We start from the raw sequence: 27,864 nt of genomic DNA on the forward strand, positions 1-27,864 counted from the left end.
AAGCTCAAATCATGGTTAATGGCCTAGTAAGATCCAGATGAATCTGCGGACTGGGGTTTTGACTTTTGTGGCAAGCATTGCGGATATATATCATGTCTGCTACTGTATGTCATGGACACGTGGCCGCATCCCTCCCTTTTCTGTGGAAAAAGAACACCGCAGACAAGGCTTGGGCTCCAAGTAAACCATTTAATAGCTCGATACTTCTTGGATTTTGCGCATCAGCATTTACGAGTACAAGAGACGACTATTTCCCTTAGTCCAGATCGCGGGATCGAAACTCTTCTCGCACGCGGACGGCTATGTGAATCTGGAAGAGACGTTTTCGTTTCATTTGGACAGGAGTAGGTTGTGGGTTCGAGTCTGGTAGAAGGGTCGGCATGGATGGATCACAGCAGCAGAGCAACAGCGGGGGCAATGCGCCGCCTCCATTCCTGACCAAGACGTATGATATGGTCGACGACATCTCCACTGATTCGGTAGTCTCATGGAGCCCCACTAATAACAGTTTCATTGTCTGGAATCCGCCTGAATTCGCAAGGGACTTGCTGCCCAAGTACTTCAAGCACAACAATTTCTCCAGCTTCGTCAGGCAGCTCAATACATACGTGAGTGCTGATCATTCCCGTGTTTCTCCGACTACAGTGCATTTCTTTTGGTTTTATGCCCGGGGATAGATGTTTTGGCATCTTGCACTAAGGGTTTTTTCTTGTTGATTTTGCTGTGGGGGGAATTGCTCTGTTTTTTGTCGTTGTTTTAGGGTTAAATCCAAAGAGTGATTTTTTAAGGTTTAGAGTCGTTTTTTGAGGTTTTAATATCAGGATTGCAACAACTGTTGCATACTGAAGTGAGTAGTAGGTAGAAGCATTTTTGCCCTGTGAGGCCATTCCCACCCCAAGCTTGACCTGGGAAAATGTAGTGGTTAGGAATGAATATGCAAAATATGCATCCCAAATAATGAGTGGAAGATTATAATTTTTGTACCAAAGCAGAAAAACTGTTCCTGCCTAGTTAGATAAACCTGAATTTAGTGTTTAGAAATATAGGAATATTCGATTCAACTAACTTTCGTGCAGTGGTGGTGAGATCACTGATGAGAGCCTCACCCAGGTGGCAAGGTACTCATACTAAGGAATTGCTAGTTTACTCTTCTGCTTTAAGCATTGCAAAAATCCGTCATTTTTCATCCTCCTCTTTGTCAACTCACCATTTGTAGGATTTCTTCCGAGATGCACATGCCTCTTTTTGTCCGATAATGGACGGGTTACATAAAATGAGGTTTATCACCCGTATTTCTATGCCAAGACCCTCCCATAAATTTGAATAACAAGACATTTCAAAAAGTGGTTGGTTTTCTTGGCACAGTCGAAGTTAGCTGCACCCATAAGATATTCTAACTAAATATTTTTCCTTAAATTTCTGTGAAGTCATATAGCGTATACCAAGTGCTAGGAGTTTTGGGAGAATAGTACAATCCCTTGCCACGAAATTATATCTAATATGGAACTGTTTGCTGTAACTTGCTTTTAAACTTTGTCATCTATTAATAAATTACCATTAGGCAAGTTTTATTAGACTCATTATGTTGCCAGAAGGAATTACTCTCATTCTTATTTCTAGTTAAATTATTTTTCAAACCGAATTTTCTTTGTGCCTTTTGTCAGATATTTTGCCATTAGGTCCTTCACAGAGGTCATTTCTATACTCCCTAACATCGGGGTCTTATGGAAGGAACTTCCAATTTTTTTCTAGTGGCTGCTGAGTTTAGAAGAATTGTGTCATCAACATCATATATGGTGACATACAATTTCGTCAATAGAAACTAGGAGCAATCTGTAATGAATATTCTGTTGTCAAAAGTTAGTGGAACTGCATCAGCACCTTTAGACAGGGAATGGAAGTGTTCTGATAATTTTTTGTGGGAATAATTTTTTTACATTTCTTACGATCCCAGTGTCCTTGGACCAACTGGAATTATGAATTTGGAACAGAAGCATTCTTAACGAGTCTTACTGTGAGATTCTTCCACACTAAAAAAAAGGTAAAAAATCTCTTAAGTGCTGGGATTCCCAACGTTGTCTGCAATAAGAATTTAAATTTTAAAACATTTTAACTAGTAAAATCACAATTTAAGGGGCCATTCAAACTACAGAACTCCTCTAATAAAGAATATACAAGCAGATAATACAGCTAGTCAAAGCCTCTTCCCGAGTACTAGGACTATTCCTATTTTACCATTGGTCAGCTGGTTGGGTCCTCTCCTCTTGCTAGTTGGCATAATCTTTGAGTCATTCTAGGTTCTCTTATGTATATTAGGAAGATCTGCATCTGCTACTGAAATTTGATATTTTACACTTCTACCCATCACTGAAGGAAATCTGGGCAGCCAATCTTAGAATTCAACCATTCTACTATGTGTGGATTGTAGTTTGGGCTTTTGAGTCTTACCCTTAACAAACTTTTGCCATTACTGAAGCAAATCTACACAGTTGAGCTTTGAACTTACCTTTCTATTATGTGTGGACGCCTTTGAGTCTCACCAGCTCAAACAAAAATAAAAAAGTCTCCAAATTTGCTCACCATTTTGCTAAATGAAGTAATTAAATGTGTAAGATATTTGAGATTTTCATTGTTGGATAAATGCTCACACTTCACTTTTGGTTTTATATTTGTTAACCATGTTTTTGCATCTCTCTTCATCATGCACTAACAACACCCTGATTAAGCAATGGTGATTAGGATGTTGCCTTGGCAGTTGAGAGGGTGTTTGGCAGACCTTGTTCTATGTGTATACCTGCTGTACATTATTTTGATTCAATCAAGAATTTGGTACTCACTGTTTATATTTTAATCTCTCTTGATACCTTTCTACTCATAATTCTTCATCTTCCTCTATTTGTCTGTTAGACCCTATTTTAAACTACAAAAATTGAACTTCATAGTACATTCGCTGTCTAGTTAATCAAATACATGTGCAGTTCAAGTGTTTTCAAGCTTAGTTGTTGTGCATTTTAATCACAATGCCTTTGCTTCAAATTTTCTATTGATCTTGTTGACATATGTTTCATCTTCAACAATCATTAAACTTTTTATGAATATTTCAGCTCACCAACTTGATAAAGCAACCAAAATAGCTGCTAGAAAGAGGGATTGATCATTTTGCATTATTTCCAAAGTAGCCCAAATTACCAAGGGCTTGGTAGATTGTAAAAGCAGTTTAAATTGCACATACTATAGCTTGTTGGTAAGTCGTGCTAATTTCCTAAGTGACCAACGAGATCCATTTGGAAAACTCTCCAAAACAAAAGTTTGCCCAAGGTTCGATGATGAAAATGATAGTTAATTCTACGGGTGTATTGTTTCAGCTTCATATGTTTGTAAATTTGGCCATGCATGTTAAAATAATGGTATAAAGTGACCATTATTTTGTCATGGTTGTTTAGCTATGTTTATTAAGTTCTTCAAAATAGTAAAATACCTATAAGAAGAGTAAAAAGTGGAGGACGTTCCAAGGTCACTGGAGTTTTTTTTGATGCATAAATTTCCATCGACAATTCAACATTTTTGGCATCTTCTACAAAGATTGATGGAAAAATATAGCTCAGCATAATCTGATATTTGGGCATTTGCAGAAGTGAATAAATCTCCACACTTTGTTATTTGTTTATGATTTATTTTTGGAATGCAAAATGTTGACAAGAAAGATGATAAGTGAAAGAGCCTCAAATTAATACAAATTGGTGGCATGCGTTATATCACACTGGATATCTCCACTGACCATTTCCACAAAGTTTGGAAGCTTTCAAAAGTTCCCCAACTTACTAAAGAGTATACGGTTCAATGGCTCATTGTCAAAATATATGCAACAAAGAATTGACATAGTTTCTGGGGAGTACTAGCAGTTAGGTTGGCCAAAATTATAAAATTTCTAATGCATTCCAGCTGTTACATTATCATTGCAAATGTTGGATCAATTGTGAAAGAAAAGGATCACTTTTTGGGGGTTCCCAGAGTTAGCTAAGTCAAGGAGAAGTCACCTCAGGGATCAGAATGATAGTAAAAGTTGTGAAGATTTTAGGAGCATCTTTCAAGATATGTTGTGGTTGTACGGATGTTGAAGCATTGATGACTTAGTTCATAAATTAGGACTCCATGTATTATAACCTCATCAGCAAACTCTTGAAGGAATTAATGTTACCAGTCTGCTCATTATGGGTGGTAGAAGCAATGGTGCTACATTTGTTTAAAACCCGATGATTATTAGTGCCAATGATGGATGGTTTTTTAATAAACTTCCAAAAGCTTCTTGGAAAATCAATACGTTGTGAACAAACTAAACACATTGAAAGGTCAGAAATAACTAAAACTTATTGAAATTATTAAAAAGGCCAATAAGAGGGATATAAAAGTGATCCATGAAAGAAAGAAAGAGTGACACATCAACAAATGGTTGCATCAACCGTTTCTCCAATCATGCCACTTATTGACGCACAAAGAAATATTCGTCGTCCACATGTTTAGCCCCTTATTTGTAAGTATTGAAGAAAAGAAATGACTGCAGAGTGTGAATACCTGGTTAACTGGTTTCAAAGTCTTCTATTCATCTTTCAAAGGCTATCAATGAGAAGCTTTGTCAAATTTGTGATCGGAGATCCTTAAGAGGCATATGCAAAATGTTGAAGTACAATGGACAAAGGAAAATTTTGGCCTTTTGATAGATCTCACCAAGAAATGTTGTCTCATGATCCATAATGATTGCAGGATATGCACAAAATAGAGTTGTCATTAGTTCTTTGAAATCTTTCAAGCAAATGCACTTGATAGCCACAAAGGCAAGCCACAATCTCTGCCAACATCCTCACTTCCTGTTTATAATGAACGTTTGGGAACAACATGTGGAAATCTGTCAAAAATAGTGACTGCTTTGTTTATATGAAGACAAATGTTGAAAGAATATGAATTGCTCAAAAATGTTGTCCCATGGAATGATCTGAAATGATAACATGATGACAACAAAAAGATAAGCCCACGTCTATTCTCTCTTTCTACAGAAATGATAACAGAGAACTTGCCCTATGGAATCAAAATTCATGCACAGTATCAATTGAAATGCAGACCAAGCACATTAAAGTTTATACAAAATGCATCAAAGAGCTATGCTCGTAGGTTATATACAAAATGGACTTGTTGAAAAGGCTTCAGAAACTATCAGAGATGTAACTTGCAGGTGTAAAACAGTGTTGTGCAATCCCTACCATCACCTTCCTCATGTAAATTTTGAAAAGATAATGGATACAAATCAAAGAAAATTAGTAGTAAGAGTTTTCATCAGAAATCCAGTTGGAAACTCTCTTGTCAACATGTATGCAAAATCAGAAATCAAAGAACAAGGTTGCCAGTTATTTCTCTAGATGCATCTGAGAAATGTGATATCATAAAACGCAAACAACTGCGGTTCACACACAATGAATGTGCACTGAATCAGTTAATAAAGGTTTTCTGACAGCTACCAGCTTTTCAATTTAGTTGTAAAAGCAATCTAGAACACCGAGAAAGAATTGCTTATAAAATCTACCAGCATTGAAATAACTTTCATTGAGGAACTCTAAAAGTATAAAAAATCTGGCATGATACCGCCAACAGGGGGGTTGTTATAATAACTGCCAAACTAATATTTGTTTTGATCTTTAAAGATGATGAGTAAGACCTCTTAAAATTTCTGCCATGGTGAAAGATAGCAAGTGCACCTGGTTTGTTAAAAACTTAAATGGGATACATAGACAAGGGTGCTCAAATCAGTGGACAAGATGCACAAGCTTCAAAAGATGTCACCTCAAAGAATGAAATGAAATAAAATAGTTGTAGAATATTTGACACATTGAAATGTGGTTTTAAAAAATGGTATTGTCAAGAAATGTGGTATCATTGAAAAGTCTTCATGGAGATGCATGGAATGTACAAGATCATAGATAGTGATATTTGGACAGTTTTTGACTCAATGCTTTGAATACATGTCATCTCATGCGATGAAACGATTGAAAATTTTGTACATGAATGCAAAATGAAGACTTTGGAATGACATGAATGCAACATCTTCAAACACGATATCAAGACTTGTATACTTCAAATGAATTTATTGAAATCCCTTCAAAAACTCTCAAGAAAATGCAAGTGGCAAATGTAAATCAGAATTGGGCAATCCTTTCATATTGTCCTCGAAGCTTACATAAAAGTCAACTTTTTGAAACAGGTTGAAACTTGTATTGGCACATTATAATGGAATGGCCATAGAATTCAGCATCAAAGTGGCGTTCGGTATCATATACCATGTTAAGCAACTCCATCCAAAGATAAAACTATGCAAGTGAATTGTGACTCTGTCATCCAATCACTAATGTTGGTTGTAAGATGGTTATTAATAATGATAATGCAAAGGAGGGAAGTTGTTTCATAATGTGTTCGAAGGTATTATCATATGCAAAAATCACAAGATAAGGAATGTTTTAAGAATCAAAGGCATCCATGAGATATTTAATGATTGATATTCTATTGGTGTCAAGGCACAAAAATGTCAGAAGTATCAAATTGATCCTTTCTAATGTGTTGTTCTTCAGAAGTGATTGTATGAGTGAACAAATAAATTATGAAAGGGAATTCAAATGTTGGAATGAGGAAATGGAAGTAAGTTAGGTTCTAGCCATTTTGGATCTATCAAAGGTTAATCTTTAGCGAGTACATTGGACTGCATCTCTTTGAAGACCAAGTTGTTCATGATTGCAAGAAGAGGTGGTGCTAACCTCAACAAAATTGATGACTATTCTCTTTCTTTGAATGTTGTGAATCCCCAATGCTCATGTTGTAAAAGTGGATTATGTCACTCATTGTAAAAGTTGTCAATCCTAACTTGTTTGTATATGGGTAGTTACTCTAAGTGATCACTTGGGTAGTTATTTTAAGTGGTTGCTCTAGGTAGTTATTCTAAGTAGTTGTTTCACATAACCACCTTAGGTAGTTATCATGAGTAGATACAAAAGTAGTTAGGTGGTTACTCAAAGTGGTTATAATATTGGTTATTAAAGAGAGCCTATAAATAAAAGGCTTATGTAATGTAAATGGGGGGTGGGGGACTTTTTGACAAAGGAGAAAAAATGGAGAAATTTACTTAGATTAATAGATCTACACTATGCTCAAAGTGTTTTTGAATCTGTATACTTTCAAAAAGATAATTAAGAATACATTTGGTTCGATGTCTCAAATGTACTCATGAGTTATTATTATTGATTTCTCATATGTCAAGTTGATAATCGCTTTACGTAATGGTGAAATCTACTTGTTCTTTTATCTATGCAATTGATATAATGAAAAGCATTCATTTCTTGGTGGATCATGCCACTCTTTGTAAAAGTTATGCCAATCTTAACTTGTTTGTCAATGGGTAGTTACTCTAAGTGATCACTTGGGTAGTTTTTCTAAGTGGTTGCTCCATTAGTTATTCTAAGTAGTTGTTTCAAGTAACCACCTTAGGTAGTTATCATGAGTAGTTACAAAAAGTAGTTAGGTGGTTACTCAAAGTGGTTACTATGGAGAAGTTTCCTCAGACTTTTAGATCTACACTATGCACAAAGTGTTTTTGAATTTGTATACTTTCAAAAAGATAAATAGAATACATTTGGTCCTATGTCTTAAATGTACTCAGGAGCTATTATTATTGATTTTTTGTATTTCAAGTTGATAATCGTTTTATGTAATGGTGAAATCTACTTGTTCTTCTATCTATGCAATTGATATGATGAAACACATTCATTTCTTGGTACCTTGAGGTGAATGTATTAGGATAGTATGTCCTTTCACATGTTAGGGTTTACTGTCCATTTTTTGTCGTCCTTGCATTTGGTGTTTTAACCCTTTGTAATTAGTAATTCATTGTGAAATCTTGTTTGGTATTCATGTCTATCAATGTGATTACTTCTTTTAATCTTGTTTAGTTTACATTTTATCCTTTATGTACTTTTAGGTTAAAAGTACATAGAAATACAAATACCCACATCATATGAGGGAGCTTGCTCTCTCAAATGCAGAGGAAGGTTGCTGTTTGATAGTGATCAAGCTTCCAACTGTTGGTGAAATGTCCCTTCTTTTTGGGTGAATATGGACGGTTTTGAAGACAATATCACAGTGACAAATTTGTTTACCAACATGGTCCCATGTGTTTGTGTTATATTGTGTGGTATTAGAACACTGATGAGAGAATTTTTTATTGGAAAGAAAGAAAGAAGTAGAGGTGTAAGGGATTTGAAAAAAGTTGTTATTTTATTTGCCCTTGCAAATCGCTGGTGTGTTCTTATTGTGAAGGTTCATATGAAATGCTTGTCTACTTTCAAGTTCATGGTTTGAATTTATTACAGTTGTATATGATTTGTTTACTTCTAGTTGGTTTATAAGGTCTTTGTTAGTCAAATGTCAACCCAACCACATAAAATTTGTGCCCATTGAAATGCTAATGCAGGAGCATCCTCGGGCCGTTGTTAATCTTGCATCACTCAAAAAGATTTCCTTTTCGTTCTTTGTTTGCTGTTCATTTGGGTGGTTTTCCTGTTGTTTAGCTTGCAATTGATCCAATGGGCTTGTTTTCTTATGCGATCTTTATGGTATGGTCGAGGCATTGTGGACTTCCTATGTCTAGCTTCGCATGGTGCTCCGATGTTTCTAGATGAAGTTATCTTAAGAATGGTTTGATCATATCTTGGTTTTCCTGTTGAACGACTAGGTTGGCAAGATGCGGTTTGCGACGGAGATTCACGTCATTTGATGTGTGTTGGCACATTGGTCTATGTTGTATTACGTTTTATTGATCCTTTTATATGTTCGCACGACAAATGTATTCATTTGAGGAGTATTCTTATGATTTGGGTTTCGACTTATTTTGTTGTAACATGTTTCCTTTCTCTTGGGATTTAATGATCAGATAAGTCGACTTGTGGTTGGTGATCTTGTATATAAGCAGGTTAGAGGTTCTAGTTTAAAGTAGTGCAAGTAGAGCTAGGAAGTGCTATGTGGTTGCACGAAGTGTGGAAAAAGTGATAGATTGCCAAATTTAGTTTAGAAGCAATTGGAAGGTTGGTTTTGTTGAAGGTTTATAGTTAAAAGGGATGATTAGTTGTAAACTTACTAGCAATTGTATATTGACCATGGCGATATAATAATTGTATTTGCAAGCCGACATGACGATAATCCAATAATATTCTTCCATATTGTGTTCACGCTTGTTAAGCTTGTCTGTGCATTTCCGCTATTGCTTGAGCTCCAAGGTAAGACATCTTCCTTGGGGAGTCTTTGAACTTGGTTGCGCAAGTGGTATTAGAACCAGTTTCTTTGTTGGTGTTGTTGGTCACTGTAAGCACTTGGAATCCTATCTTGCGTCTCTTGTTGTTGTGGAGTGGCCGAAGATGAGGTTTTGATCTGCAACAATTGGAGGCAAGTGCAAGGTGGCAAATGGAAGGATTTGCAACTGGATGATTGAGATCACATTTGTTAGCCTAGTTGTGGGGTGGCAAGAGATTGGATTTGACCAACAATTTTGGAGATTGCATATGGAGGGATTGGTTGGTAGATTGTTGGATTGGATTAGGGTAATCAACACTTGGGATCATATCTCCAGAGTCCAAACCCAAGGAATTAAAGGTTGGCATCTTGGTAAACATTTTCCTAAAAGAATGAGTCATAGAAGACTAAAGCAAATGATGGAGGATTTTAAAAATGAGATAAGAATTAAGATCGAAAATGCTTTAGCGCTGGGTCTTGGAGAAATCGCGAGACAAAGGAAGAATTTGAAGAAGTAGTTGAGGATCTTAAAACAACAAAAGCTGAGATTCCAGCCAAAGAGGAAAGATTGTTGAGAGCTATGACACAAATGGGTAAGTCATAGATTTTTGTTGCATGCTTTTCTGGTTCTTGACATCCGGAAGAATTGATAGATCAGATTGATGAAAATGAGGATTACTTTGAGCTTGAAGATGTTAAGCATCCACAAAGAGTTAGATTGACACAGACTTAAGCTAAAAGGTCATGCTGCCTTGTGCTAGAAAGAATTGTAGAAAGATGGGGAAGATAATGGTGAACCAAAGATAACCAGAGGGAGCGTTATGGTTTCTAGACTTAAAGCTAAGTTTATATCGAAGGATTATGAACTTGAATTGTCTAAGAAGTTACAAAATCTAAAGCAAAAAGATTTGTCAGTGAAACAATATACTAAGGAGTTTTACGAAATGACTATTAGGTTTGGGCACAAAGAGTCATTTGAGGAAAAAGTGGCTAGGTACATTAATGGATTATAAGACTTAACATGCAGGACGAGTTAAATATATTGAGGATTGGTTCAATTGAAGATGCCTATTAGTATGCCCTAAAGGTAGAAGATAAGTTGAAGAGAAAGTAAATTAACCCTTGAGTTAGGGATTAGCCGATTGACAAAGGTAAGGATAAATTGGAGATCAAAGATGAACTTGATTAGAAGATCAAGGAAGGAGTATAAGTAATGGAGAATTTGTCATGTCCCCATTTTAAGATGATTAAAATTCTATTATTAAAAAACAACAATAATAAAATCATATATTAAAATTAATATAAAAATATAAAAATAAGAAATAATAATAAAACATTAATATTATTATAATATAAATAACAACATATATACAGTCAATTATCAATAAATAATATTAAAATAAGATTTAAAATAATAAAATAATAATAAAATTACAATGAATGAATAAATAAATAAAATTAACTACACAAGATTATTAGAGAAGGTATGCTGCCTTTCTAAATAAGATTTAATAATAAATGATAATAAAAAGAGAAAATAAATAATATAATGAACAATAATATAAATAAACCAAATCTAATGAAAAGTCAAGAGATGTAATAAATTGATGTGACATATTCAAATTAAAATAATAAAATTACAATGAATGAATAAATAAATAAAATTAACTACAAGAGAATATATTAGAGAAAGTATGCTGCCTTTCTAAATAGGATTTAACAATAAATGATAATAAAAAGATAAAATAAATAATATAATAAACAATAATATAAATAAACTAAATCTAATGAAAAGTCAAGAGATATGTAATAAATTGATGCGACTCTTTCAAATTAAATTATAAAAGGGAGGAGAGTTCATTTGAAAGAGAGAGGAAGAAGAGGAGAAGATAGGAGTTAAAGAAGGATTAATGCAAGAGGAAAGGAATGAGAAGAACATAAGGGGCGTTTTCAAAAGGTTGCAATGACAAAAGGATGTGACTCATCGAAAGGGTTCTAGTTATGAATAGTTGTGACTCTTCGAAAAGATTGTAATTATGAAGTTTTGTGACTTTTCTCAAAATGATTGTGATTATGAAAGGTTGCGACTTTTCAAAAGGATTGCGATCATGAAGGGGTGTGACTTTTCGAAAGGATTCTGATTATGAAAGGTTGTGGCTTTTGAGGACATAGATGAATAAAACAAGATTTTCTAAATTATTGTTGATTAAGAAAAAATAAGAAGAATAGTATCAAAAGGAGAAAATAGAATAAGGGTAACAAAAGAGATATAATTGGATACCTCTCAGCATAAATTTAATATGAGAAGCAAGGCAACTCCCAAAGGTGGCAAAGGCATCATTAAGGTATGGATATAAAGTTTGTTATATATTTATAGTTTTCTTTATATATATAGAAGTAGCTTATTATAAAACCAAAAGAAAAATAATTGGATGAATATTCATTAAATGAATTTATAGAAATAATGGATCAAGTCCTATAGTGCCAGAGTAGGGTTTGCACTCCTCTATATGAATGACTACATGCCAATGTAGGGATTGGGGTTCTGTTTATATGAATGGCTAAACCGAGACCAATGAAAACCCATAGTGCTAGTGTAGGGACTGTGCTCATCTCTAAATGAATGGCTACGTGCCAGTGTAGGGTTTGGGGTAATCTCTACATGAGTGGCTATGTGCTAGTGTAGGGTTTGGGGCCATCTCTATATGAATGGCTAAGATGTGCTAAATGGAACCTCATGGTGCTAGTGTGGGAATGTTAGTACAATCCTCGTATGAATGGCTAATAGTGCTAGTGCAAGAGATTAGAACGATCCCATATGAATGGCTAGATGAGATTGTCATAGCAGTGCTAGAATATTCTGATGATGTCAACATACAAATGTGATTAGCCTTGAATAGAGGATGTCCTGTCGAAGAAGAAACCTTAAGTAGTGCGCTCTAGAGAAGACAATGGAATAACTAAGGGATAGGAAACCCGATCTCAAGACATCCTTAAGGGTTGGGTTAGAATTGGAGTAGAATATTATAATTAAATTTCTTACTGTTTTATTTTGACATTTCTTTTGTGGTACTTATCCCAAGCTAACAATAATAGCAGGGACATTACAAAATTTAAAGGCAGTTGTTTCAAATTCGGGAATGTTGGTCATAGGGTTTCTAATGTTTGGGTGGTTCCAAAGGTAAACAAAACCTAGTGGTACATGAGGAACAAGTGGAGAAGGATGAACTTGCTAAAAGAGAAGTTGAACCTACAATAGGAGAATCTTTGATGTTCAAAAGAGTTGTGTTTAGAAAGAAGGAACCTGAGCATATGTAGAGAATGCAACTGTTTCAAATTATTGTTTGCAAATCCGATGGCAAATGTTGCAAGGTGATAATGGATGGTGGAAGTACAAATAATCTTGTGTTTGAAGAAATGGTACAAAAGTTCGGATTGAGAAGACTCGAGTATCCTTGCTCTTAGGGGATAAGTTGTTTTCAGGATGGTCACATGATAGAAGTGAAAGTGTAATATGAGATTAATTTCAACATTGAACCTTATTGAGATGAGATGCTTTGTGATGTGGTTAATATGAGTGCGTGTCATGTTTTGTTAGGTAGACCTTGGCAATATGATGTTGGTGCTGTCATGATTGCTGAAGGAATGTTGTTTTTTCATCAAACATGGCAGAAGATTTACTTTACTTCATTTGAAGGATGAAGGAATGAAAGCTAAGAACTTGAGTATGAGAACTCACACCTTAGGTGATCATACTATTTTGCATTAGAAGGTGGTGAATCCACAATAGGTGGCTGATAGGTTTTCTAAGGTTAAGCAGTTACTAAAGGATTTGATGGACAAACCTGAACCAGTTAACTTGAAGATTGGTGATAACCGGATGTTACTACAAGTTATTGGAAGAGTTGGTATTATAGTGCTAGATGAGCAACAAAGTCCTAAGAGTGGATTGAGGTTTGATGTGTTGTATATTTTCAGAGGTTGAGTCAAACAACAAAGGATGAAGTAGATACCGATTGACAATTGCAAGTGAGGGTAGAGGCAAAGATAAATGGGTTGTAAGATTCATTAGAGCAGAGGTTCTAGTAGTAGCAGCAGTGGTGGAATGCCAGATGGAGTAGGTCATTCTACTAGAGATTTCTTAAACAGTAGCAGGAGTGATTGTGGGTAGGAATCAAAGCTCCATTGGTCCTTCGGATCAAATGGAGAAGACAAGTGTGTGAAGAATGTTAATGGCATATACATTTCTAACTTTGACAGATGTTCGTAATTTTCTTTTACGAAACATCTTCTATTCATGTCTTGCATCCTTGGGTTGTTGGTAATTTTGCATCACCAAAAAAGATTTCCTTTTTGTTTATCTATTTATTGTTCATTTGGGCAGTTTTCATGATGTTTTAGCTTGCGATTGATCTAATTGGTTCGTTTGTTTATGCAATTCTTATGGCGTGGCTTAGGCATTGTGCACTTCCTATGTGTAGCTTCGCATGGTGTTCTAATGTTTCCAGATGAAGTTTTCTTAAGATTGGTCCGGTCCTATTTTGGCTTTCTTGTTCTAACAACCATGTTGGCGAGATGCGGCTTGCGATGAAGATTCACAGCATGTGATGCATGTTGGCACATTGATTTATGTTGTATTACATTTTATTGATACTCTTGTATGTTGGCATGACACAATGTATATATTTGAGGATTATTCTTATGATGTGGGTCTTGATTTATTTTGTTCTAAAACGTTTCCTTTGTCTTGGGATTTAATGATCGGATAAACTGGCTTGTGGTTGGTGATCTTGTATATAATTAGGTTAGAGGTTCTAGTTTAAAGTAGTGCAAGTTAGAGCCAGGAAATGCTATGTCGTTTTACAAAATATGGCAAAAGTGATAAATTGCTAAAGGTGGTTTAGAAGCAATTGGAAGGTTAGTTTTGTTGAAGGTTCATAATTTTGAGGGATGATCAGCTGTGAACTTACAAACAGTTGTATATTGACAATGGCGATGTAATAACTGTATTTGCAGGCCAACTTGATGATAATCAAGTGATATTCCTCCTTATTGTGTTCATGCTTGTTAAGCTTGTTTGGTCCATTTCCGCTGCTGCTTACTCTAGCTGCAAGGATAGACATCTCCCTTGGGGATTCTCTGATCTTGGCTGCGTCAAATACACAATTGCACATTTGGATTCTGCTGTGCTCATTCACTTCTACCTGGAAGGTTCTATGGTCTGTGCCTCACAGTTGTGTCTTATGTTCTTATCAACTGTGATTTTGGATCTTTATAACAATTGGGATCCATAAATTTCCTTTAATTGATTCTTTGAAATGGTTGCTGCTGTCTACCCCAATAATTTGCATCCACCGTGTACTGTCTGCTTTCATGTGGAAAGTCTGCCAAGCAAAGACTATGCTGAATTTGTTTTTTCTGCCATCTGTGCAAAGAAACTTGTGGATTGATTGCCTGTGGATATTGTGCATCAAGGGTTTTTGAGATACACATGCGATATTATCTTGGTTCTTTATTACTGATGGATCCCCTGCTCTGATTGATTGTGGATCTTGAGGTAGGATATTATTTTTTAGTTTCGATGTCATGTCAAGGTTAAATTTTTTTTAAAGGACACACAATAGGCTAGTTGTTATATTAAGTGCATGTGCTGGTTTTTGCTTGCACGGTTTGTTTGCAAATAAGAAAGAACTGCTGATCTTTTCAAAGAGGTTATTTGCATAATAACGCTACAAGAGTCCAAAGCTGTATGACTATTATTTCAAAGTGGGAATACATATTATTAAAAGAAGCTTCCACGTATTACATGATTTTTTTTTTTCCTTTTAAGTTTGTTATTATTACAATAGAATGGCTATACAAGAGTCAGATTCAAAGAGAATACATGCCTTTTATGAAAAAAAAACTCAATATAAGGGCTTTTCATTCTTTTGAAAATTTTGATATGAGGAAACTTGTTTTCGAAAGCTGTAATTTTTGTGTGAACTTTCTGGAAAGTATGAGCTGTAAGGGGTGAAATTCTGGAGATATAATGTCAATTTTGAGGCTTCTCATATTCTCTGATTTATTATTTATTTGAGACTAAAAGTCAAAGGCCCAATACACTTGTCTGTGTTTCCTATTATTTTTGGTGTTCCTTACAACTCAGATGTGTGTGTATAATCGCTCTTATTCTTTACTTCATGCTTACGAAAAATGATAATATTCTATTCTAATAATATATTATCCCTTTTAAATTAATGTAAATGATTGATAAGTGCAACCGTTGACATCAAAGTGTTAGCAACAATACAACCCTGTGTCAATGCAAGTATTTTTATCAATATCTTAGTCACATTATACATAAATGGCTATGACATGACAAATCTAAAGTATAAATGGAATTAAACTACATGGGTTGAAAACATGAAAAACAGTAAATGATAACATTTTATTCCAATAGTGTATTGTTACTTTCAAATCAACATATGCAAACAAGAAGAGTTAGAATTGAGATTAAAGTGTCTCCAACTATAGAAACCCATGCTCATGCAATTTAGTAATGAATATCATAGTTATATTATATGTACATGGAAATGTCATGAGAAACCTAAAGAATAAATGGAATTCAATTGCCTGTGTTGGAAACATGAAAATACAACAAAAAAAAGTTGGTAAATTTAAATGCAGTAAATACTCATAAAAATATAAGAAAAATCTATTTTCTAAGAAGGCTTTATAGACAAAACCCATGGGAAGATGAAAAAACAGCAAATTAAAACAGGAAAAATACAAAATGACAAAATTATATTCCTATAGCATATTGTCAGTTTCAAATCAATGCAATCAATCAAGAGGTATAATTGACATTGAATGTGTTAGGTAACAATACGCCCCCATGTTCATGCAAATTTGTAATTGATAGCATAGTTGCATTATATGTGCATGGCAATGGCACAAGAAATCTACAATATAGATGGGATTCAATTACATGTATTAAAACATGAAAAATACAAAACAAAAAATTGGTAAATCTAAATATGCTAAAAATACTCAAAAATACCTAAATTTTATGAAGGTTTGATAGACAAAAACCCATGGGATGATTAAAAAACTAGCAAATTATTAATTGCTTGTGTATAAAATGCATATTTGAGTTGCTTACATATGCCATTTTATTTACTATTCGATCCCTCTTGAAACTTTTTAATTTTTTTTGAATAAATTAAGTACGGTGAGTTTGAATTGTCCAGTTTTGGTGCCCGCTACATATTAAACACGTTTATATGTTTTTTTTTTTTTTTTTTTGGTATTTTTGACTGCTGTGAAATCGATTTTAAGAGAATAAGTCACAATTGAATGTAAAAATAAGCACTAGTATGGTTGACATTTCGCCAAGTAGTACACCCAACACTTCGACAAAGAAGAGTAATGGCAAGTTTTTGGGTCTCTTACATTACAAGAAAATATTGTGTTTTAAAGAAAGTTTGTTTTACTCTTATTGAAATTAGTGTCACAAAGAAACTAATTTCGATGGGTTCTCAAGATGGTGGTGGGGAAATCTCATCACAAGTATATGTAGTACTTAAAATAATAGATAAAAAAAAAGTATACAAGGAAGAACATAAGGAACTTGAAATATTCTTGATTATGTGGATAGGCATTCTACAATGACAGAAAGGGTGGAGTGGGATGGTTTGAGCATGTCAATCTTAACATTTACCTTTCTATGTTAAATTTGACAACCATCTACATGTCAAAATCATAATATTATTATGATTAGAGTATATTTTACAAATAGTTTAATAAACAATACGTAAAATATTTGCTAAAATTATAAACTTTAGAGATATAAATAATCACATTTTTAGAAATAAAAAAAAAAAATTAAGTGAATGCAAAAAATGAACGGAGATACAGGGAAATATAAATGTTTTAAGATGTAACAAATTGTAATGGATATCTATCGGCATTTCTTTGGATAGATTTATTTAAGATATCTATACTAGTATTGGATTGAATGAAAAATTAGAATGTCTAATGCCTATATAAATACCTCCAAAATAATGATTACATTAAAAAATATAATTTGAATAGGTCAATGGTCCAATGCTTCAAATCATCATTTATTCCCGAATTCTCAAGCCAAACTTTTCATCTTTTGAATTGCTATACATGTCTAGATTAAGCTCCTTCAAAACAATATTAGTCAATCTTGTTTGTCCTACATCACCAACACATGGTGGCTTATCTAGCTCTATATCCCATTTGGATATTGGAGTCTCCTACATAAGTATGTTTCTGTAAATCAAATTTGAGTCACTATGTATAACTACATGCTTCTTCTAGATGGAAGTTTGTTCCTCTTGACAGCGTGGATGAAACTATGTATAACTACAAGCTTCTTCTAGATGAAAGTTTGTTCCTCTTGACAACATGGGCGAAACTATAGTTAGAATGATTCCTCTTAGCAACAAAGAACTTGAAACTTGGGATAACAAATAAATGGCCAGCTTAGTTGTTAAGAATTAGGTCCATGTGTAGTCAACCATACAATCATTTTCTCTTGTGCCATAGCCTTCCTATCCATATTGGCCTCTTTTAAATATCTTAAGAGTGGCTAATTTTGTCCCCTTATTGCAAATGATGCTAGCTTTTGTAGAATTGTGCATTTGCTAACCGGTCTTCATGAACTTTGCCTTCACCTTAGCATTCCATACAAGGGTAATTTTTCCTAGCCTTTGCACATAACACTCTTGGTTCAATAGATATGCCATCATGTGCAGGGGAGTATTGAACTTCACCCATTGGCAATAAATGAATGGTTGAATGTGTTAATTTTAGAACTCTAACGTGGGGTCTTTTTCTTGTACAATGGGCTTTATTTGGCCAAGCATATTATCAATGCACACGTCTACCTCTCCAAGACTAGGTTCATTTGTTCCTCATATCTAATAATTTTGAAGTCTGCGGTAATGACACCAACATATGTTGCACTAGCTCCAAAATTGTTACTCTTTACCACATCTTTCAACATTCCCCCAATCGCATTGTTTTTTGGACCGTTAGTTGCAATGCCTCTTTGCAACTCAAGCATCCCCTGTTCCCATGTTGAGAATGAATTATAATGCATATTTAGTCTCTACAAGTTTAAAAAACTCCTTAGAGAAGGTCCTGAAGACTGCAAGTGAAGTATGGTGGTTACAAATACATATTTGAACATCTGTAGCTTATTAATCACCTACTGATCTGTCTGATCTCACCCATGTCCTTGAGTGCATTATTCGTAAGATGCATACAGCAAGGAGTCCACCAAATATGCTTGTAGCCTGCCTCAATAAATTTGATTGCAGCTTTGCACACATATGATGAATTTGTCATTACTTGCACCTCATTCTATAACCCATCTTCCTCAATAGCATTTGCAAAGATTTGGAACTGAAAATTGACATCCTTGTGGAGCTCTAAACAATGGATAGCGCTAAGAAGGGCCCTTTGTACTTGTAACGTAGGAGCAAAAAGTGTTTGGGGAATTAATTGGCAAACCAAAAGTAAAAGATTTTTTCAAAAGTAAGGGGAAAATATAGGGAAAAATTTGGATTTTAAAACATAGAAAACTGTAGGAGACAAAATAGCATATAGATATAGAGAGCATATAAAATAGAATTTAACCCATGAATTATAGAAAAATTAAAATAGATCTTGTCATTATATTCATTGTGTTGATTGCATAGGCAAATATTCAGTTATAACTTTTTAAGAGAGCAGTCACCAAATAGTTGTCTAAGTGAGAGATCAAATACTAGCCAAGTTGATCAAGTACATGAGATCAAAATGAATTGTAGAAAATTGATATTTTCCTTTATATTCCTATTGCTGATTATATAGGCAAATATTCACTTACCTTTTTAAGAGGTAGTTACCAAATAGCTGTCTAAGTCAGAGATCAAATATTAGCTAAGACTATGAAGCAACTGAGATCAACATTTATTAGATAACAATCTAGCTCCTCTTAGAAATTTATCAAAAGTAGAATTTATTAAAAGTGGAAACCATTTTGAAGTGAACCAAGACTTTCATTGTGATTGAGGCAAGGAGTTTTGTATGGGTCGTTCAATATTTGAGAAAGTTCAGATCATATTCTTCAATTGCAATGCTTTATATCCTACAATGGCAGTTGGTAATTTCTTTATATGGGGTGGAAACAGTGAAAGACATTTGTTTAGTTAACTTTAGTTGAAGTAAAAGATTGAAAAGCCGCTGGTTTTGTCAGCGACTATTTTAGGCGGAGACCAATGTTAATGCCAAAATTATATATATTTATTATAACCTAAATATCCCAAATAGTTGCTTAAGTGTGAGATCAAATATTAGCCAAGTCTATGAAGTACATGAGATCAAAATGAATCACAGAAAATGGAGTTCTTCAGTTATATTCATATTGCTGATTACAAAAGCAAATGTTCAGTTATCTTATTAAGAGGGCAGTCACCAAATAGCTGATTAAGTCTGATACAAGATATTAGCTGAGTCTATGAAGTAACTGAGATTGAAACTTATCAAACTGTTAAAAGGGCAGTCACCAAATAGTAGTCTGAGATCAAATATTAGCTAAGTCAATAATATAATTGAGATCAAAATTTATCAGACAACAATCCAGCTGCTATTAGGAATATATCAAAAGTTGAATTTATTAAAAGTGGAAATCATTCTGAAGTTATCCAAGATTTTCATTGTGATCGAGGCAAGAAGTTTTCTAGGGGTAGTTCAATAATTGAGAAAGTTATTAATAATGAACATTAAATGCAAAAAGGTCATTCAAAATCAGGTCAACAATTTTCTCTCAAATTAGAATTTTTTAAGGGAAAATATCGGTTAACCCTAGGATTTAGGATTGATTGGGTATAATCAAGACTTTTTGCAGATTATTGCTTCTCTACATTTAACCATGGCATTGATGAGTGGATAATGTCTAATGTTTCTCCACCTATCCATGATTATGTTGCATCCATTATAATGTTAATCTTGGAGTAGTTCTTATCCAAGATTGCTATCTTTAATTTTGTCTTTGCTAGTGGCACATATATTGGTCTTACATTGATTATTATTGCCTCAATCTCCTTGTAATGAGAGCGAGCTGCATGGAATGGAATGCCATTAGTAAAGAAGAATTTTCTGACGTTATAATTTGCCTTACCCCTATTCTACATGTCGAATATTGCGGCCTCTTTGTTTGCAACATCACTAGTGGTCATTCTACACTTTCTCTTAGTCTTTGTTGTAGCTATCCCTAAGCAAGATGGAAAAGTAGAAATAGAATTAGTTGAAACTCATAGATTTAAGGTAGTCCTAGTTCTGGTAGGAATAGGAGCTCTCAATGGCAAAGCAACAAGTGCAGTACTTTGGTCATCAACATAACTTCATATTCTATTTATTTATTTATTTTTCAAGTGACAATTTCCTACATATGCCTACATTGTGACTTGTGACATAAAGGTGTACAATCAGTCTTGTGATGTTGCCTTGAAATTCAAGTTGACAAAAACGACAGTCTCCATAGCTGGGTTCCCCGTCTTGTTCTAGGTCTTTCTTTCTATCGAGTCACAAATTGTTTTAAGGATGTTTTCTTATCAGAGGGACGCTTTGCAAACTTCTTAAATAAAATCTGCATTGCCAATAGTTAGATGGCTAAGCAAGGGCTTTTCTTGGAAATGCTCCCTCTTCAAGGGAGATTTCTTAAAAACACCTCATAGTACGAGGTGCCTAGTCTAGTGATCTTTTCTGTGTGTGCACTTATTTCATGGAGTTAAAAACTCAGAAGAGCAATTTAACTAAACTTTCCCAATGAGTTGAGTACCTAAAAAGGCAACTTAGTGGAGAGTTGGGATGAAAACTTGTAAGGGTATCATTGAACTGGTGAATGTATGTTCTGTTACTTCCCATTGAATGTGGTATTTGTGTGTTGTATTATTTCTTCTAGTGGGGAGATGGGTGGCATTGTTGGTGTTCTCCTTGTCTCATACATCAAGAGGGGATCTTTAATGTGTTCTAGATTTGAGTGGATATTTAAAGTGAAGTTGATGTTTTAGAGAGGATTTGCCTTTTCTCTATATCGCTAGTGTATGTAGATTTGATTACTTGTTTTATTTTGATCGTGTGCGATTGCATGAGATTCAATTGATGATGTGTTGCATTTAATGATGCCTTTTCACACACTTATTAGATGTTATGTTGTAACTTGTGATAGCTTAAAGATTGGTTTCTTCCCACAACTTGTCTTGAGATTTCCATATCAATGCACTAATTGCAAATAGCTTGATGTTACCACTTGAATATGCTGCTTTTTTTTTTTTTGATCGGTAAACAGCCGAAGCCTAGATTAATCATTATTATTTGTTGGAATTAATTATTATTATATGTTAAAAGAAGGTAGATTCGAACCCAAGACCTCTCACATAAGAGGCTCGTGAGTTACTGTTGCGTTGTAGGCTTTTGCCTACTTGAATATGCTTGTTGCTACTCCTAGAGAATGGAGATAATGACTTGTTGATGTTGTGAATTGTGGTGCTTGGATGTTTTGATTGATTGGTGGATAAATGATGCACCTAATCTCAATACATGATGTTGTGACATTGATCTTTCACTTGATGCACTATAGCCCTTGCTGATGATTCTTGATTGTTGGTGGATGGTAGATGTGTGCAAGTTCACACTGATTGCATACCTATTTGGATTGTTTTTGTATTTGCATATAATGAGTGCTCGTGCCTACTTTAAGCAGTAATGGTGTAGCTGATGTTTTTGCTGCATATTGTGATGATTTGAATGTGATGACAAAGATATATGATTTTTTAGAGATGATGATGATGTAGAGTTGTCTTTAGATGATTAGTTGAGACTACTAATAAGGGTCACTTGAGAATGACCTTAGTTGATGTAAAAGACACATTTCAGGATGGCCTTTCAATAGACATTTGACAACTTATGATGATTGAGATTGGAGTCATATGAGAGATGATGAGAGTTGAGGACTTCTAGCTGTGAGAAGTCACCATTGATTGGTCTCATTATTTGTTGATTGCACAAAGTGATAGCAGTTGATTGGATGAAATGCTATCTTCATGAGTGGTTTGTTCTAGATGATGAGAGACTGTTTGGGTCTCTTTTGCCAGTCATTGGATCTTTGGGATTATTAACATTGATTCTAGATTTTTTTTTGAGTTGGTATCTTTAGTGACAGTACTTGACACATTATGATTTGGGAGTCATTGCATTTATGATTAGAAGTGCAAGTTCACTGTTTTTGGAGATGGCCTACATAGCAATTGAAAGGTCTTTACTTTTGCAGATGGCTTTGCATGGTAGTTGACATATCATCGCTGTTTTGGAGATGAATTTGCATAGAAGTTGAAAATCCATTGCATTTGGAAAGTGACAAAATCTGAGAATGTATCTTCTGTATTGTGGTTATATCAAATTGAGCAGTACAATTATTTGAATTAATGCCCATAACTCTTTTGTGCCACTAGGGTTAGTGCAATGGCATTTATTATCATTGATTTGGAGAGATTCTATTTAGATCTTGATAATTTTTCTCTTTCTCATGGCAGTGAAGTAGATCAATTGGAGAGATTGATCCTTTTTGCTTCTTTATTTGAGACTTTGGATCATGGGGGGAATTAACCACATGTTTGCATGTATTATGCACGATGTTTCTGCAATCTATGTAAATGACAGATTGTGCTTTTGGTAACAATTTTGTAGGTCATATTTGCATCACGGCCTTGAAACATTAGAAGATTCTCACTCCCACTTGAACAGCATTTTTCAGAGCATCATGTTTATTAAAGAAGAACAAAACAATAACCAATTCCCATTCTTGGACATCCTTATCATTAAGGATATTGATGGTTCCTTACTTTTCCATGTGTTTGGAAAAAGCTACACCCATTGAGCTTGACCTTTAGGAATTCCTTGGTCACCATCCTACCCAAACTACTATTGTCTTGAACAATTTTGGTCATTAGGACCTTTTAAATACATGATGCTGATTATATTATCCTACCACTTGACCGAAGTATTAAATCTGAATGGGTACAAAGAGAAAGCATTACAAGAGCTTCTAAAGCCAAGATTTAAGAAAGATGAGTCTCTTAATATCCCTATTGCCACCCCTCTTGTACATCGAAGACATCTCCAAATCTTGCACTGCACTTGTATGAGTACTTACACCTTTTGCCAAAGATTATAGAGACTCTTTCTTAACTCTAGGGTTACAAGATGAGTATCTATGTAGGAATCCCTACATTGAGAAGATTGGTCATTCCATTAACACCAAGATCAAGGACCATTGTGCTGACATCAGGCATCTACAATGGGAAGTTTCCCTTTGCTAAACACTCTTCTAACACTAAACACCACAACATTGTTGTGGAGGTCGCTCAAGTCCTTAGTAAAGAAGATGTCTTTTCAAAAGAAAGCCCAAAGAGATGGTGAAAATCCGTGACTAGTTGATCAACCTTGACCAAGATGAGATTTGGGGTTTGAGCTTCTCTTGGCAACCGGTACTAAACTCTTGCAGTCAGTTTCTCCATGCCTTAATGATTGCTTTTCCCTATGTAAACTCCCTTCCTTCTTATTCATATTTTCTGTTCAAATCAAGTTGTTTCCTTGTTCACCCTTCTCACTTTTCCTTCCCCTTTGTTCTCCTCTTTTCCCTTTTCCTCCCTTATCCTCTTTTCAACTTCACTACTACTCACTTGCATCTGTTTCTATTCTTTGCCTCTGCTTCATTGGTGACAAATTGAGTATAGGAAATTCAAAAGTCATAACCAGAAGTTCATAAGGTTTTGTAGTTCATGTGCCTTGTAACTCATCTCTCACTAGTTACTTAGAATAAAGTATTTATCCCACATGCATAGGATAGTTATAGTTGTCTCTAGCAAGACTTCATGTACTATCTTCCCAAGTGGAAAGCATCTTGAATATTGTTACTGGAGCTATGTTTCTATATTGCTCAATTGCTATATTACTATGTGTCTATATTGCTTAATAAGCTATATTACCAATTCTGAAGCTGGCTTTCAATTGCAAGACCTTAGGTTGATGCGTTAGCATTCCTACCCCTAATATCACCATAGATTACAATTTTTTGAATTTCAATCATGTTCCACTTTAATAATCTACCCGTAATTCTATATGGAAGGAACTTGTCAACACACTATTTATTTAGATATGGGATCAAATAATCTTGCCAAAGATTTTGTATGGACACAGTCTTCTTAAATAAAAGTTAGGGATACCTGTCTTTTTTTGACACAACGTTTGGATCTCCTAAACTTCTTTGTGTTTTAGCTTTGTAGTGATGTACTCTCTGGGCATTTTTGCATTTTATTGTACTTTCCCTCTCCGGCGCTTGAGATGGAGCATATGCCTGATAGATTCGCCTTGGATCACTTTAGGGCTTCCATTATCCTCTGGGTGTCCTGTTTTCAGTTGTTATTAGTTGCAAAGGACAGTAGGGTCAATTTATTCTTAGAGGTTCTTGAGTATAGTCCAATTTTCAGATCTCATGATGTGAATTGTGTATTCTATCCTACGAAAGTTTAATTCAATTTTCACTTTTCCTCTCTGGTCCCTGAGATGGAGCATATGCCTTATAGATTCGCCTTGGATCACTTTTGGTGTTCCATTACCCTCTGGGTGTCCTGTTTTCAGTAGTCGTTAGTAGCAGAGAACAGTGGTTTATTTGCAATTGCATGCGATACAAACCTTATAGAAGGTGTTTGACTGTAGTTTAGTTTGCATAAAAGTAAAGGCCACTGAGGTCAATTTATTCTTAGAGGTTCTCGAGTATAGTTCATTTTCAGATCTCATGGTCTGAATTGTGTATATCCTACCAAGTTTAATGTAACTTTTACTCACTCTATTTATCAGTGAATTGATCTTTTTTCACTTTTTAGCTTTGTGATATACACTCTTGATCTTTTATCACGTTTTTTCAGCGTTACTCTGTTTTGTCATCTTAAATGCATATACAAAGAATTTTATATTTAACATTTTGTTCTGTGGGTGTCCAGAAGATGGGGTTTTTTCCTTTTTCATTTATAAAATTAAAACTTTGCTCTTAGAACTAAATTTGTGTTCTATTTTCAAAAGGGCTTTAGGAAAGTCGATCCAGATCAGTGGGAATTTGCAAATGAAGACTTTCTGAGGGGTCAAAGAAATTTGCTGAAAAACATTCACAGACGGAAGCCCATGCACAGTCATTCTCCACAGCAGCAACAAGTGGTAGACGCTACAAGATATGAACTAGAAGAGGAAATTCAAAACCTCAAACGGGAGAAGAATATGCTAATGATTGAACTAGTGAGGCTTAGGCAGCAGCAGCAAGGTACTGAGATGCAGATGCAGACCTTGGAGGAGCGTTTGCAAGTTATGGAGCACAGACAACATCAGATGGTGGCATTTTTGGCTAAAGCTATGCAGAAGCCAGATTTTGTGACACAGCTTGTGCATCAGAGTGAAAACAACAAACTACTAGAAGCAGCTAACAAGAAAAGAAGATTACCCAAAAATGAGGACTGTGTAGAGGTGGGAGAAAGTGGGATATCAAACAACCAGATTGTAAGATACCAACCTTCTTCAGGAGATGATTGCAGTACAATTTCTATTAAGGTCTTAAATACAGAGCCATTTAATAAGATGGAGTCATCCTTAGATTCATTGGAGACTTTTTTGACTGATGTGGGTAGGGCATCTGGTGAAGCAGTGGATAGTGGAAGTCCAGTAGGTCAATCCTCTACAGTATGTCTCACAGAGATTCACGACACAGCAGAGATGTTAGATGCATGTATTCCATCGGGAAATATTCAAGCATCTACTGCATTATCAGGGCAGCATTCCAGTGCTTCTTCGCAGTTGGCAGAATCCACTGATTGTGAAATTCATTGTCAGACGAGTTTGGGTCTATCTCTTCCTCAGTGTGAAATATCTAGAGGCATGGACACTATTGGTCAAAGTACTCTTCCGCAGTTCGAAATTTCTAGAGGTATGGAGACCTTTGGTCAAAGTCCTCTTCCACAGTGTGAAATTTCGAGAAGCTTGGAGACTGCTAATCAAGTCAGGAAACATGATGGAGAGGCTTATATGACACCTAAAACCTGTGGCATAGATGTCAATGCTGATCCAGCAGCCATGGATGTAGGAGATAATGATGGGACTGCCAGTAAAGGTACAGCTAGTGTTAAAGCCCCTTCTAGAGTCAATGATGTATTTTGGGAACAATTCCTTACAGAAAGCCCAGGTTCAGTGGATACAGAAGAGGCTGAGTCAAAGATGCAAGAGAGAAACAGAAAGGGTCTTGATGAAAGACTGCCTGATAATATAAAGTGTTGGAACAATGAGCAGTCTTTGGACAGGCTAACAGAACGAATGGGGATGCTGGCGCCTACTACAAAATCTTGAGATGAATTTATTAGGATGCAAGGGCAGGTTGATGTACTAATGTTAGTTTTACTTGTTCTGGTTGGCAATAAGTATATTTTATGTATTTCAATGTGAATTGCTCTACATGTACAGTCCTTCGAGCTGCTTCTCTAGTGTTGCTGCCAAAATTTTCAATGTATACAGTATAATTATAAAAGCACATTCTCAATTCATTCGCCACAGTTTTACTCAGGCACAGGCAATATTTGGACTTGGATAGAAGAATGGACTATTATGGTATTGACTTATTTGTCATCATTCAGAGGCAACACGTGCTGTGGCATATATTATCTTGTAGTCTGTTTTTATTCTCATATTTGTCACCTTTTTGGTGTTTTGTTGAATTAGAGTTGCCATGTTTCTTAGATGCGTCTATGTTATAATTCTGCATATGTTCTATGCTGATGACATTCACTGTTTCAAAATTTGAACAGATTTAACTTTTGCATGGAATAACAACTACAGACTGACATGGCTACTTAAGTGCAGGATGTGGGGAAAGCAAAAGTTGACCGTATCAATATGGACTAAGATGCAATTGTGGATAAGACCAGTAAAATCTTCTTTAACTGCCAGAATCCAACCTGTTAGCAGTTGATTTTTACTAAACCTATTAGACATAGGTAAGTAATATGAATATCATCTATTGCTACCTTACATATTGATGTTGTTTGCTCTCAAAATCGTTCAAAGTTAAGTTTTTATTGTTCTACGTTACAATACTATTTGATGTTTGTTAACATTGACACTGTCTACAAATTACTTTAGAGAACATCTTGAACTTTGCTAAATACAACTTTCTGTTGTTCCAGAAACCTGTCTTAAGGTCTTCATTTTTCAGGATCAATATCATGTCTCCCTGTTGTATTTTTCTCCATTCCCATCTGCAGTTATGCTTGATAACTTGATTTCTTACTGTTTTGTAAATAAACTGTGATTGCTTATTCTCGAATAAATTAAAATAAACTGTGTTTGCCTTCTTCTTTCTTGTTATCTGTTATAAATATCTCCGATCTTCTGTTTCTTTTGGCTTGCCTGGTAACATGAGCAGGGTATTCCATAGTTCAATGACTAGTT

The 27,864-nt window shown here is 34.9% G+C and overlaps 1 protein-coding gene across 1 annotated transcript; it reads left to right on the forward strand.

The window, feature by feature from the left end:
• Positions 1-27,152, forward strand: LOC149567246 (heat stress transcription factor A-2e-like). The gene is made up of 2 exons (XM_089820421.1): positions 1-608; positions 25,459-27,152. The coding sequence occupies exons 1-2, from the start codon at positions 381-383 to the stop codon at positions 26,764-26,766; spliced, it is 1,536 nt and encodes a 511-aa protein (XP_089676547.1). The 5' UTR covers positions 1-380; the 3' UTR covers positions 26,767-27,152.
• The last annotated feature ends 712 nt before the right edge of the window (positions 27,153-27,864 follow it).

The sequence above is a fragment of the Cupressus sempervirens genome, chromosome 3 (genome assembly GCF_028749045.1).
Source record: "Cupressus sempervirens isolate cs-2001-9-10 chromosome 3, ASM2874904v1, whole genome shotgun sequence".
NCBI classification, from domain to species: domain Eukaryota; kingdom Viridiplantae; phylum Streptophyta; class Pinopsida; order Cupressales; family Cupressaceae; genus Cupressus; species Cupressus sempervirens.